At 41.3% G+C, this 15,282-nt stretch overlaps 1 protein-coding gene across 1 annotated transcript in view; it reads right to left on the minus strand.

Annotated features, from left to right (window-relative positions):
• MOGAT2 (monoacylglycerol O-acyltransferase 2) overlaps nucleotides 1-15,282 on the minus strand; it is a 45,859-nt gene that overhangs the window by 2,101 nt on the left and 28,476 nt on the right. Inside the window, exons 4-6 of the mRNA XM_089513020.1 lie at nucleotides 6,444-6,648; nucleotides 5,347-5,521; nucleotides 2,623-2,822 (exon numbers count right to left, since the gene is read on the minus strand). Of these exons, the coding sequence (XP_089369146.1) occupies nucleotides 2,623-2,822; nucleotides 5,347-5,521; nucleotides 6,444-6,648 (580 nt within the window). The remainder of the gene's footprint in view (nucleotides 1-2,622; nucleotides 2,823-5,346; nucleotides 5,522-6,443; nucleotides 6,649-15,282) is intronic.

Raw genomic sequence — 15,282 nt, forward strand, 5'->3', positions numbered from 1 at the left:
ACATGGCTCCATCCGATGGGAACCCTGGGATTTGTAATTTGTTGGGATTTGTAATTTGTTGTTGCTCCAAATCATTCTGGCAGAGAAGTCTAAATATCACACAAAACTACAGACCCCAGAATTCCATAGCATTGAGCAATGCCAGTTAAAGCGGTGTCAAACTGCATTAATTCTGCAGTGTAGATGCAGCTTAAGATTCTGTGATTGGATGACTCTGTGATTCTCGGTCATATTGTTATTTGTATTGATTCATGGTGGTGTCTGACACACCATGTCAACTTTGGATTTTCATATCTATTTCAAAAGAGAAAAAAATCATCTATGGAGGAATCCTTTTTTGAATCAGCACTAAGGTGTTGGGGTTTTACGCCTTCTTGCTGAAGCTTTACATTAATTGTGTTTGGCAGACAACAATGGGCTGCCATCCTTTGAGTCCTACCTTGGTCTATCCCATTAAATGTCTTCTGTTATAGGGGTTGGGGAAAGTGAGTAAGACCACTGTGAGGATCCAAACAAGGTGTCAAACAATTATAGGTAATTGCAGCCTGTCAAATCCCATCAGAGAAGGTAACCTTACCTGTAGGAACCTGCCTTTTTAAATTAACCTGTTGAGAAGGACTGGCTTTAGTTGATCCTGACTGGGTCTGATTATAACTTGTTCATCACAGTGAACCCAGTCACTTTCTGCTTGTAAAAACAGATCTGCTTCTACATTTTTTAAAAATAGTATCCCTGATGGTTTGGAAAGGTTGGGAATATTCAGTACAGAAACAAGGGTCCTGATTAGGAAGGTTTATGTTATTCAGCATACATACAAAGGTGATAGGCAGTTATCCCGTGAATATCCCAGAAAAATTGCATAATTACACTTAACTATTTCACATGGTGTCGCACAAAACCTGCCATTAAAGTGGTCACAAAGAAGCATTAACACGCATCTTTTTACTTTTGGGATTTGAGCAACAATGCATTTCCGATATCACTTTATTTGCGCAATTGCATGTGATAACCATTTCTGCTTCTTTCACAGGATGCTTTAACTGTGCTTTAATCTCTCTTTAATGTCAAACTCAGACCTAGTGTGATAAACTCCATAGAAACAGTAACCCTGATTGTTTGGGAAGGTTTGGGATAGTCAGCATAGAAGCAAGGACCATGATTAGGAGGGTTTGCATTATTCAGCATAGAAACAGAAGCCCTAATTGTTAGGAAAGGTTGGTACATTCAGCATATAACCAGGAACCCTGATTGTCTGAGAAGATGTATGGAATATTCAATAAACAGGAGCTCTGATTATCTAGAAACGTTGGTAACATTCAGAGTAGAGCCAGGTTCCCTTATTGCTGGGGAAGCTTGGTGGTATTCAGCACAAAAAAATAGGAGCCCTGGTTATTTGGGAATGGTGATGATATTCAATATGAAAATGGAAGCTCTGATTATTTGGGAAAGCTGGTGGTATTTAAATCAATACATTATTCCCTCATAGGGGTTGTTGTTGTTGTTGTTGTTGTTGTGTGCCTTCAAATTGTTTCTGACTTGTGACAACCCTAAGGTGAACCTTAGGTTTTCTTGGCAAGATTTGTTCAGAGAGGTTTGCCACTGCCTTCCCCTGAGGCTGAGAGTGTGTGACTTGCCCAAGGCCACCCAGTGGGTTTCATGGCCAAGATGGAAATTGAACCCTGGTCTCAAATCACTATGCTAATACCCCACCATATTTCACCATCATTCTTCTTACTAGTTAAAAATGCAAGTGGAATCTCCTTCCCTCTCTTTATTGTGATTTTGGAAAGTGCTGTTTTTGTTTTACTTTTATGACAAGAGTCATTTGAAGCCACTGTAATACCCATTCAATAGACGAGGCTTGGTGATTTGGATCTGAATAAAGCTAGCTTATAACTATGCAACGATTTAAAGGAGGACAGGACACTGCAACTCAGAGATAAAGAGTTCATCTACACTGTAAATTCTGAATTCTAAATGATGAATTTTAAATATGGATTGCTTTAATATGTGTATATCTTGCCCCTTTTAAATTGTATATATGTCCTTTTAAATTGATGTGTATTTTACCTAATGTTTTAAGTGTGTCTTTTCATTGTTGTCCCTTGCCACAGTCTATGGGAAGAAGTGAGTGAGAAATCATCATAATCATCATCATCGTCACAATCATCATCGTCATCATCATCATCATCATCACCACCATCATCATCAATATGGTAGAAATAATGCAGTTTTTGACACTATCTTAAGTGCTATAGCTCCATGCTATGGAATCCTGAGATTTGTAGTTTTAAAAGGTATTGAGCCTTCGCTGCCAAAGTGTGCTGGTGCCTCACAAAACTAAATCCAAGGATTCTGTAAGTTACGGCATTTAAAGTGGTATTGAAAAGTGTTTTACTTCTACAGTATAGATGCGCCCAGTGCTTCGGGCACCTTGAGCAAATCAGCAAAATGTTTTCCTTCCTCTCTGAAGTTAAAGTGGCATGGATATATGCTGATATCCTGGTCTCAGATCCTTTGCTTGCACTCTATGCATTTCGTCCTGAATCTTGGTGTGTCCATTTTTAAAACCCTATAGAGAGAAATCCACTCTCAGACACCAGTTGATGAGAGAAGGCTTACCCACAGTGAAGATCGGCTGCCGATATGGAAGCAACCCAAAACTGTACTGGAAGATTCCTCTGGCATGGAAGAGTGGAAGGGAGACCCCCATAAACCGTTGCAAGAATTCTTGTGTACATCTCAGCCAGGAGCCAGGGGGGTTCTCCACTTGATCAAACAACTCATTCTCGCCAAAGGAAAACACTGGGACAAGTGGGACACTGGAGCATGAGGAAGGAAGGAAAGAAAAGGAAAGAAAGAATTATATTGTTATAAATCACAGGCTATGATGCCTTAAAAACCTAACATGGGCTGCATCTATACTGCAGAATTAATGCAGTTTGACATCGCTTTAACTGCCATGACTCAATGCTATATAAATTCTGGTATTTGTAGTTTTGTGAGATATTTAACCGTCTCTGTCAGAGAGCTCTGGTGCCACAGCAAACAACAAAACCCAGGATCCCATAGGATGGAGCCATAACAGTTAAAATAGTGTCAAAGCGAATTATTTCAGCAGATGCAGATGCCTTAGAAAAATTATTTCTTTGGGCCACAACTCTTACAATGCCCAGAGACAGTTTGAGAGATACTGCGATCAACAGTCCAGAACAATATCAGCGAGTGCCACTGGGATGTGCAGTTTGGTGAGGCACTAGAAACATTTCTAGCGATTTAATCCACAAAACTGCAGATCCCAGGATTTGATAGGATGCAGCCAAGTGGTACCAAAGTGATACAATTGTGCTGTGTTGAAGAGAAGTGAGTTGTGTAAAAACAGCTGCTGTTTTTTTTTACTTGCTATGTTGTTAGGGGAGGAAGATGCTGGGAATTGTAGTCCAAAGAGTAACATTTCCAAATTCCATGACAATAGTTAATTGTTTTAATGCTTGTTTGACAAGGCCTTAGGCCCAACTGCAAGCCGTCTGCCATGCGAAACTCACCTGTTGGGTTCCCAGATCTTAGCACTTGGCCTCTCTTCTCCAGTCTTCACAGTAAGGGGGAAAAATCTCAGGGAAAGAGTGCTGCCTTGAAAACTGTGTTCATTTTTAATTAGTGGTTTCCAAACTTTGGTCCTCCAGGTGATTTGGATTTCATTTCCCAGAAATCCTAGCCACCTTGGCCAATAGTCAGGAATCCTGGGAGATGAAGTCAAAAACATCTGGAGTACCAAAGTTTGGGAACCTCTGATCGATATTTTCCTTATTACCATTTGGTTGCAGGATGCCCCATGGATACAAAATATGTGGATGCTCAAATCCCATGAGATACAGTGGCACAGAAAAATGGTGTTTCTAATATAAAATGGCAAAAATCAAGGTTTGCTCTTTGAAATTTAGGTATTGTTTTCAATATTTTCAAGCTATGGATGCTTGAATCCATGGCCAAAGCATCCATGGAAATGGAGGGCTGATTGTACTCACATATCCTCCAATTGTCCTAATTTGGCTGTCTAGACTAAACCTCTGTTCTCCCACTTTTCAGCTGCTTTTAAAATGTGCAAGTTTCTCTCGCCTCCTTCCACTTTTCCCCTTTACGCTTATAGTTTACTTCAGTTGCTGGGAACTGAGGGCCCAAACAGACAGGCCAAAATAAAGCTGCTTCAGGTCACATTGGAGGTATGCTGTTTAAATGACACTAACATCTTAAGAGGCCAGTAGCTGCGCCAAAGTCCTTAGGACTGGAGGGTGGCTTTGGTGTGGCTTCCAGCCTCTTAGGACGCATGCAGCATTTAAACAGCATACCTCCAAAGTGACCCAAAATTGCTTTATTTTGGCCTGTCTTTTTGGGCCCTGAGTTTGAACTGCCAAAAGTACTTTCCGTGCAATTAATGGAGCAGGAGTGAGAAGAGAGGAGGAACAAAATCTTTCCCTTCCCAGGAGGCTCAGGCACAAGCAAATGGCTGCAGCTTCTCCAAGCTTGTCTGTTCTTCCTCGCTGGGATTGTCCACACAGGCCAAAAAGCTTGTGTTCCCCTTGCAGCCTTGTGTCATTCAGTTCAGACAACACAGTCCAAAACCCTGGGGGCAGCATCAAACTCAATCTTGCCAGACTGGACACAGATCCAGTGGATGTGGCCCTATCCCAGGGCAACCAGCCTTTACCCTGGACCAATTTGACCCTTGGAAACTCCACAGCAAATCCTGGTTGTTTATATGGCCCCATGCGCTCCTTACCTTGCTGTGCTGTTGCCAGTATTGACATGGCAATGGGACACCTGACCATGTGGGTGCAACCAGGCACCCCAATTCTGCATCAGATGTGGTGATGGCGATTTCTCAATATCAACAATAGTATGGCAAGGTAAAGAGTACATGCTGGTAGCAGGGCCCAGGTCAGCATACCTGCCTAATCTAAAGTAAAGTAATCTAAAGTGATTTAAAGTAAATACCTGTAACCCGCCTGTGCATGTGCTGACTCAGGGACCATCCCAGGTGAACATTGGGACAGAATAGCATGGACTCAGTTTAATGCTGAGCACCATTAATATCTTTTGCCATCTTGACCACACTCTGATGTTACATGGCTACGGGTGTCCAGCTTTTCATCTTAAGCGTGTATGTGCTGCTTATTACTCATCAACTGTAGCTGATGCTTAACATATCCTTCTTAATGCCATCACCAGGGCCTGCCCCTTGTAACACCATTCTTGGTACATCACAAGCGCCACCTCTTGTGACATCCCAAGGGGTCAGCTGTAGATCCCAGCTCTTGGTCTTGAAATTGACCTGGAACCCCTACTCACCCATGTTGTAGGGCCAGCCGAACAAAGCCCTTTCGGTTGGCCAGCAGCAGCGTGAAAGCACCCGGCCGTGCATCCAGGGCTTCTCGTGCACCTCCCACGGCGATGGTGAGTACGTTCCCCCCTCCTGGCTTGCTTAGGATGTACTTAGCCGACTCCTTCTCCGAGGCGACTAAACCTGGTTTAAGAAATGGAGACATGAAGGTTCCTCTAGGAAAAAGGATGAAGATGTTCAGGGCATGTCCCAGGTTTAAAGTGAACTGCTACAAAACAAAATGGTTGGCTAAAATATGTCTTCAGTAGCGTAAAAAGAATTAACCGCTCTTTCAGATTTTAAAGTGGATTAAATATTTGGGAGTTGCACTTGCAAAGAGCAACAGTTTACTGTTTCAGGGACAGAAGAGCTAAGTGTTTCAGCTGTATTGAAAATTTTTTTAATGTACAAACACAAAATAAAAGAACCATAGCATAACATAGTTTCAGTGCCTGAATGCTCTTATCCAGTACTTGCAAGGAGGGTGAGGAATCTCAGGGCAAGAGTGTCAAGTTAAAATCATAGAATCATAGAGTTGAAAAAGATTCCAAGGGTCATTCAGTCAAATTCCCTTCTGCCATACAGGAACACACAATCCAAGCACTCTCGACAGATGGCCATCCAGCCTCTGTTTGAAACCCTCCAAGGAAGGAGACTCTCTCACTCTCCAAGGTAGCATTTTCCACTGTTGAACAGCTCTTACTGTCAGAATGTTCTTGCTAATGTTGAGCTGGAACCCAGCTCCCTAAGTCACTCCTCATAGGCCTTGGTGGTTTCCACACCATTCACCATTTTGGTCACCCTCCTCTGGACATGCTCTAATTTGTCCGCATCTTCCTTGAATCGTGGTGCCCAGAACTGGACACAATATTCCAAATGAGGCCTGACCAAAGAGTTAAAAGGTATTCCTCATTTGTTAGACTTGGGCTTCTGCTGCCACATTGCAGAAACAAAGCAGTTTGACACCACTATAACTTCCATGGTTCGATGCTGTGGAATTCTGGGGTTTGTAATTTGGTGTGGCCCTTGGGGTCCCTTCCAGCTCTTTGATTCTATCGTGCCTTACCTCCACTCATTACATAGTCACGAAAGAATGGGGCTCTGAACCAGAGATCCAGCAGCATCAGATGAGGGTTCAGGCCTGGAAAGAGCTTGGAAAACCCTGTTGCTTCCGTGCAGAAATTGATGAAAGCACCAGCCACCAGGACTCCGTGGGGGTGGAAGCCAAAGATGTAGTTCTTGGTGGGATCCAAATCCACTGTTTTCACCAACTGCAAGACCAAAGATCATCTTCAGTTCTTTCAGGCTGTGTTGGAAAATGGAGCCTACTCACCTGAACCTCTTCTGAAGAAGGTTGGAGATTCACACAGCAGTTGTGTTATTGGATACTCTTCTTTTTCAGGTGTACTGCTGGTTGTGGGGCAGGGTTGCTAGTTCAGGATTGTCTCAGGCCCTGAGGTTTTGTGCCAAAATGTGACAACAAAGGATGGCCCCTGGTGATGTCCCTGAAGCCTACACATTAAGTGTGTGTATGTGTGTTGTGTGCCTTCAAGTCGTTTCTGACTTACGGCAACTCGAACCTATCATGGGGGTTTCATGGCAAGATTTGTTCAGAGGAGGTTTGCCGTCACCTTACTTTGTGGCTGAGAGCATGTGACTTGCTTAAGGTCACCCAATGGCTTTCATGTCTGAGTGGATTTTGAACCCTGGTCCCCAGAGTCATAGTCTCAAACTACTACGTCATTCTATCTCTACACATTAAGTACCACCAACCACATTTCTCACAGTTTCTCATTCAAACATGCATGCACAGTACATATTTTCCTATTTGGAAATTAAGACAGAAATCTTGGTTAAAGGGGCTGTTCCCAGATCAAGATGAAATGAGGGGGTGATTCCTTCTCACTTACTTTGGGAGACTTAAAGAACATTTAATCTAGTTTTCTTGCTTCTAGCAAGAAGGTGGATGCTAAGCAGATGCTACAACAAAGGATGGGGAGGGAGCTTAGTAAATGCACAGACCCCCTGGAGAGTCCTTGTAAGTTATGGCAATAAATATGTTAAGCCTTGCAAATTGAAGCAAGCTGCTTCTTTACAACCTGAGCAGAAGGTTTGCTTCCAGCCCTTTCCTCTTGCTTAGAGCAGAGCCCCCAAAACTGGAGTTTGCACCCTTGACTGGAGATGATCCATGAAAACTTGAGATTCAAGGCCAGGCTCTGAGATTTGACAACCCTATACGTTTGAATGTGCTGGTTCATCAAGGATGCATCTACCCTGTAGAAATAATACAGTTTGACACCACTTGAACTGCAAGATACCAGGATTCTTTGAGGCACATTGCATGAGAAAAGAAAGCTGAAACGGAGTGAGAGAGAGCAGCTTTCTCCATGCCTCTATGCATGCTCTTGCAGCACTTCTGTTCTCTTTCTGGAGAATGATGGTAATAAAAGCATGCCTTTTGTCAAATGGATTTTTCTAGTGTGACAAAAGGCACGTTTTTACGGCCGTCTCCCTCAGGAAAACAATGGAAGCAGCATTGTCTAGCTTGCCTTTTACGACCTTGTTTGCAAGAATATCATGGGGGACCTTGTCAAAGTTTGTATCTTTCTATACAAAGTTTCTCCAGATCTTTTGGAGCCATGGAAGTGGTACATGAATGCATGAGGTTGATCCAAAGCAGATCTAAAGTATCGTCTTTCCCATTTACTGAGCAAAGGTTGGGAAAATTGGGTTGGGGGGAAGGGACTATACCTCCTAGATGCCACCAGCCAGCAAGGCCATGCTGGATGGGCGTTCTGGGAGTTGTAGTCCCTCCCAAAAAACTACTTCACTTTGTGAAGTTCTACAGGTGAACAGGTATGTATGGGAGTGAAGGTTTAGCTCAGGACCTGGAAACCCGTGGTCCTGTCAATATTATTGGACTGCAGCTCTCATCAGCCCTAATGCAATCTCCAGCAATGGCACACTACACATAACTACACACTATACATATTATAACATGGGTTAACACACCAACCTCATGAAGATGCTCTTGGCCAATTTATCGTATCATCTTCTGGTTCCCAGACTGCACATACTACCTTTCCCAAACTCCCTCTGCTGTTCATATAGTCATCCATCCACTGTGGCTTTAGGCAATATCTTTCTTCTTGCTTTTCCCCCTCAGCAACCGTCATTAAAATTGAACTTGTACCCTCATCACCATACCCACAACTTTTGCATTTCTATGACTATTCATACAGTCTGCTTATAAAGGGCCTTCCTGGCCACCAGTTCACTCCATGCATCTCAGGAAGGAGACCAAGTCTAGGGAAGCGCCTGCTACCAACTTCATTCTTTCAGTTAGGAGTTTATCACACTGGGGCTAATTTTGGCATTAAAGAGAGATTAAAGCACATTTAAGGCATCCTGAAAATAAAGCAGAAATGGCAAGTAACTGTGCAAATGATTATCACACGCAATTGCGCAAATAAAGTGATATTGGGAATGCATTGTCACTGAAATCCCGAAAGTAAAAAGATGTGCATTAATGCTTCTTTGTGACAACTTTCATGGAGGGTTTTGTGTGACATTGTGTGAAATTACACGATTTTTCCAGGATATTTATGGCATAAACTCCCGATCTCCTTAGTATGATATACTCCTTAGTCTCAAAGGTGCTACAAGATCCTGCTACATTCTAATATTCAAGGATAACATGGCTATCACTCTGAATTTTATCATTATTATTATTATTATTATTGTTTTAACATAAACATATCATAAATATAAATGTAGCATAACATAAACATGACAGCCCATAAAAGATAACATAAACAAAACAAACAAAAACATAATAAGAGTTTCTTTAATTTTCTTCATCTAATATCTTTCCTTCTCTCCTTCCTTAGCTATCTATGTTTGGTGTTTATACATTTTATTTGTACTGTTTCTTACTTAAGTATGAATGCTTTTTGGTTCTATCTTATGTAGTTCGATCAATCTGAATTCCTAACAGATCTACAATAGTTTCTCTTATTAAACAATTTGCAAATTTTCCTAAGCTTTCATGTTTCATGAGACATGTCAGTTTATCTGATGCAGTCATTTCTAGCCATTTTAATGACCATTCTTGTATTGAAGGGCTATGACTGAATTCTAATCCCTGGCAGTGAGGGAGGATGAGAATTTGTGAAGTTGAAGGCTTTCATGGCTGACATCCATAGTTTTTTGTGGGTTTTTCAGGCTATGTGGCCATGTTCTAGAAGAGTTTATTCCTGACATTTCGCCTGCATCTGTGGCTGACATCTTCAGATGGTGAAACATCAGGAATAAACTCTTCTAGAACATGGCCACATAGCCTGAAAAACCCACAAAAAACTAGGGTTTGAGAGTTGCTGTCCAGCCATATCTGAAGCACAATACAATCTCTGCCCTTGGATGAGATGGGCAAGTTTACTTTATAGAGGACCATGATGGATGGCCCACAGTGGAAACTATGGCTCTCCTATCCCTTGGAGAACAGAGGCGATCAGCAGATTTAGGTTCCCTGCTGCACTGAAGCAGCAAAAAGAGACAGCTTGTTCTCAGCTCTAATTCATTAGGAAAGGGTGCTTGAGTGGGCAGATGAGTACAGTCAACACACGGCCATCAGGAACAGATGGAAAATCGACACTGACCAGAAAAAGACAGGTTGTTGTTGTGTGCCTTCAAGTCGTTTCCGACTTATGGCAACCCTAAGGCAAATCTATCACTGGGTTTTCTCGGCAAGATTTGTTCAGAGAAGATTTGCCATTGCCTTCCCCTGAGGCTGAGAGTGTGGGACTTGCTCAATGAGTTTCATGGCCAAACCTGGGAATCAAACCCTGGACTCCAGAGTCATAGTCTAACACTCAAACCACAAGACAGAACTGGCCTTATAATGGAGGCTATGTATAAGGCTGCCTGGACCTCAAGTTTCAAAGTGGATTGTCTTTGTTTACATGAAGCTGAAGCTACCGTTTTTGTATTTGGCTATATTCTCATTTTTGCAGCCTTCAAAACTCCCAAAACCTCCCCTTTTGATTTTCCCCCATGCCATTTTCTAGGAGTGTGTGTGTGTGTGCCCCAAATGTCTCAAACCAAAAGAACACTACTTATTAGTGCCATGGTTTCAGCACTTTATGGCCTCCAGGATGCACAAAATCACTTTGTAGGGGCTGAAAACTGTCCCAGAATTGCACCTGTAATTGATGTCATATTAGGGTTGCCAGATCTGAAGGTTTCTCCCCTCTTTTCCAGGAGAAGAATTTAAGGGTCAGAAGACTGTATTGAAAGGCACGCATGTGTGTCCATCCTCATTTCTTAGACTAGGTTGTCTACACATTTGAATGGCATATTCTACGCAACCGTGGTTGATGTATAATGTACCAAGATTAATGACCATGTAAAAGGGATCTAGGAGTCTTAGGGAGTCAAAAAATATGATGGAAATGCCTCCCCCTCTCCTAGACTCCCCAGAAGATATTTGGGGGCAAAAATATAATTTTGACTCCTAGGAGACCCTGAGGGCCACAAAAATGGCACTGAGGGGTTGCTTGTGGCCCATAGCCCACACTTTGCCTACTGGTGGTCTATAACATGGGATGTGAATGAGTTGGATAACCTAACAGCCCTTCCTCCCATCTTGTTTCTACAAATCTCTTTTCCTAGAAATTAATTTACCACCAGCTGCATCAGGAGCTTTCCAATCTTGACGGGAGAAGATCCATTTGTCATGTCCTCCAAGTTTCCTTCTGCATCTAATTGATGATGTTTTCATAGGATATTCACACGGGGATGTCATGGCAAATTTTCTGCCGAGCTGTTTGTTTTTGGTTTCACCCCACGTTGTTCCAACCGAAGCATGATCAGATGAGAAATGCTCTCGGGTTTTCAAATGACCGCACAAGGAGACACCTGTGGCCATGGTTGACTGCCTTATTCCCCTGGCGATTGGTGGATTCCATGTTAGCGGGTAGCAGGGAATCTATTCTGCTTTTCAATCCAAACTATGGAACAGAGATCCAAGATGCAGAACTGTATCTTGACCACTCCACTGATACCCACCAGCTGCTTTGCATCAATGGCACTGGAGATAAGCTTTCAGATGTTTGAAGAGGGAAACATCCCAGTACAGCAAGGGTGGGCAACTGCATGGGGCCAACGGCCAATTCCCCCACCCCAGATTCCTCCTTGGAGGGTGCATCCCCTCCAAGTGAGCCCCAATACCCTCCTTTTCCTCTGCAATCCCTCTCAAAATGGCTGTCAGAAGTTCTGGTCTCCGTTTTGGGAGGGACTGAAATAAAACCAGTGGCATTTGTGGGTTGGAATGGGGTCTGGAGAGGTTGTGTGGGTGGTTTCTTGCATTTTGTGAACCAAGGGAAGCTTTCTTTGGTTTTTAATGTGAAAATTGTCAACAAATTGGGGGGGGGGGATAAAAATTGAGGGATTGAAGGGAGTTCCTGGGGGCTAGCAAAGATTACAATAGCACTGAATTTCTTTTAATTACTGTAGTAATTTAATTCTATGTTAATATACTATTTTTGTATGTTTTTAACTGTATGGTGTTTTTTTTAATATTGTAAGCCGCCCTGATACTTGGGAGAAAGTTAGGTTATAAATAAATATAATACATACATACATACATACATACATACATACAATTAGTTGGGGAAGGCTATCCTAGAAGTGGCAAAGAAATATCAGATGAACAGTGGTGAGCCAAGAGACAGATGGACAAGGGGAAGAGATGGTAAGGCGATCTGGAGAAGGATGCCTGAGAAAATTGATCTTTATTGATTCCTAAATTGACATCCACAGGGTCACCAAAAATGAAGGTCAACTTGATGACAGTTAGCAACAAATATTTGGAGAGATTGACACAATCAAAGAACCATGACCCTGAGTCTACAAAACCTGAGTAAGATAGTTAATAATCAGATCTCTTAATAAAAATATATGTAAAATGATCATCATCATCATCATCATCATCATCAGATCTCAGTTAAAGTGGTGTCAAACTGGATTATTTCTGCAGTGTGGATGCAGCATCAAAGTACCTGTCATAACACTGGAGGAGATGAGCATCTCTCTGGGTAACCATCACACCCAGAACTGTGGCGTGAACAGAAACTATCCATACAACCATTAAAGAGTGAACGTTTCTTTTCAACGATTAGCCCTTTCTGTTTACCTTTCTCGGCCAGCAATGTCCCATCTGTCTCTCTCTCAGCTGTGATGGTTGACATGGCACCCGCCATCTCCTCCTAGGAGGAGTGCAAGTGTGTTACCTTACTTGCCCCCCAAACCCCCACTTGTTACGTAAGGCAGCCTCACTTAATCCCTGTCATAAAGTTTGTTCTTTGAGGAAGGCAAAAGGGCAGAAAAGGTACAAGCTTCAAACCCAACATTAATCCATTTTGTTTGCGTATGTCTTTTTCTGCAGACTATGAGTTTCTCTACTCTGCTTCACCATCATCACTATCATCTTTACCACCTCATGTCTATTTATGCCCACTTTTGTTTCCAAAACTAGGACTCAAGACAGCTTACAAATGAAAATAATTTCAACATATTTAAAACATACAAGTTGAGTCTCCTTTATCTGGAATTTCAAAAATCGAAATATTCCAAAACTATCCACATGGGTGGCTGAGATGTTGACATCTTTGCTTTCTGTTGGTTCAATATAGACATGATTGAGTCTATGCACTAAACACAAACTGATTCATGTATGAAAATATTAATATTGTGTATAAGATTACCTTGTGTATAAGGTATATATGAAATATAAATGGATTTCATGTTTAGACTTGGGTACTATCCTCAAGTTTGCTCATGATATACAGATGCATATATTTCAAAATCTAAAAAACTTCAAAATTCAAAGAACTTGAGGTCCCAAGCCTTTTGAATAAGGGAGACTCAACTTTACTAAAAACCAAACATTAAAATGGAATTAAATTACCAATGACATTAAAAAAAAATTAAAACATATAGGGTGCATTTACACTGTAGAAGTAATGCAGTTTGACACCACTTTAACTGTCATGGCTCGATCCTAAGGAATCCTGGGATTTGTAGTTTTTTGAAGCACCAGCATTCTTTGGGAGAAAAGGCTAAAGATCTTGTAAAGCTGCAAGGCCCCAGATTCCATCGGCTGGAGCTACAGCACTTCAAGTGTTGTCAAACTGTATTATTTCTACAATGCAGATGCACCCCTAGTCTCAAAGGTGCTACATGACCCTTTTGCATATTGATCCAAGCTAACATGGCTTTGGATGGCAAGATATTAACAATGACGGCATTGAAACTGTCAATGGTTTTCTAGTTTGTCCTCCCTCTATTCTAACCTACTCAATGCTCTTTTTTTCTTTATGTTAAAAAGTATATAATAAGATAATTTCCCCTTACTCACATTTTCTACTGTCTTTAACAGCTTGACACTTTAGTGCTAGGTATCAGGTGTTTCTTATCTACATCATGTGCTCCTGCTATCTAAACGTATTTTAGATAGTGTTATTTCAACATGTACACCTTTAAGTCTATTAAGTGTATTAGACCTTTAAGTCTAATAAAGATATTAAAATGAAATTGTTAAATATATTTTTCAAAAACATAGGCTCAGTCATTAATGAAAATGGAGACTGTAGTCAAGGAATCGGGAGAAGAGTAAGATTTGGAAGGGCAGCTATGAAGGAACTAAATCAGATCCTCAAATGTAAATTTATTATTATTATATAATTACTGTCATATTGTAATTATTATGTTGATTTGTTTTAAAGAGGAAGGGGATAGTGGGATTTATTTTACTGTATTGTACAAATTGGTGGGGGGTGTACTTTATATTTTGCTCCCTTTGCTTTGTAATCCACCTTGATTCCGCAAGGAAAAGATAGAATATAAATAAATCGTATTATTGTTGTTGTTGTTGTTGTTGTTGTTGTTGTTGTAAGCCACCTCAATCTTATTGGAGAAGCAGGGTAGAAATAATTTATTATTATTATTATTATTATTATTATTATTATTATTATTATTACATTTATATCAGCAGATATCAAAGTCAGACACATCCAGGCTGCAGTATTTCCATCTTCTGTTGATGGATGTGAAAGCTGGGCAGTAAAGAAAGCTCATTGGAAGAAGAACCAACTAATTCAAAAGGTGGTGCTGGAGCCTGGAGAAGAGTTCTGAAAATATTGTGGACTGCCAAAGAGACAAAGCGTGGACATTATAAAACTCAAGAGCATTTTCATCTGACCTCACTCCATCTGGGATGACTCTGGTGGGTTAAAAATACAAATAACCCTGTGGAAAATTTGCCATGCTATCTCAGTGTGAACATCCTGGAAAGGGGCCATCGGTGAGATTTAGAAGGAACCTTGAAGAACACAAGGTCCTCATTGGTCATAATCTGAAAGCTCATGATGCAGCTGGTGTTTAATTAATTTCAAGCACAAAAAGGATTCTTAGAAACTTGGTAAAATGGCTGTTCAGTTATCTAACACATTCCTTTTCCAAATTGTAGATCAAAAAGCACAATGCTCATCCTGACAACCAAACAGTGGAGGCTGGTGGGTCTGGCACCTGTGTTGCAGAGAAAACGCTCGGGGTTTTACTCTCAAGTTTAAAAGGAGCAACTCAAGGTGCTGAATCCATTTTGTCCAGGTCTAGGTACTACCCAAGGCACAACCAAATGTGCACATAACTGCCTGTGAACATAAGAGTTTATCACATGGGGGAAAATAGGAAATTTAAATGGGGATTGTCCTGTGAAAATCGTGCAATCGTGATTAAAATGTGATTAACATTTTCACACAGAAGTGTCATTATCCCAGGGAATAACCAGGCAATAAAAACAACAACAAATCATTCATGGGAAATCCAGTGAATTATTTATTGCTGTT

This window comes from Sceloporus occidentalis, unplaced genomic scaffold (assembly GCF_023333645.1).
Source record: "Sceloporus occidentalis isolate IW3139 unplaced genomic scaffold, rSceOcc1.0.p SCAF_2, whole genome shotgun sequence".
In the NCBI taxonomy this organism is placed as follows: Eukaryota; Metazoa; Chordata; class Lepidosauria; order Squamata; family Phrynosomatidae; genus Sceloporus; species Sceloporus occidentalis.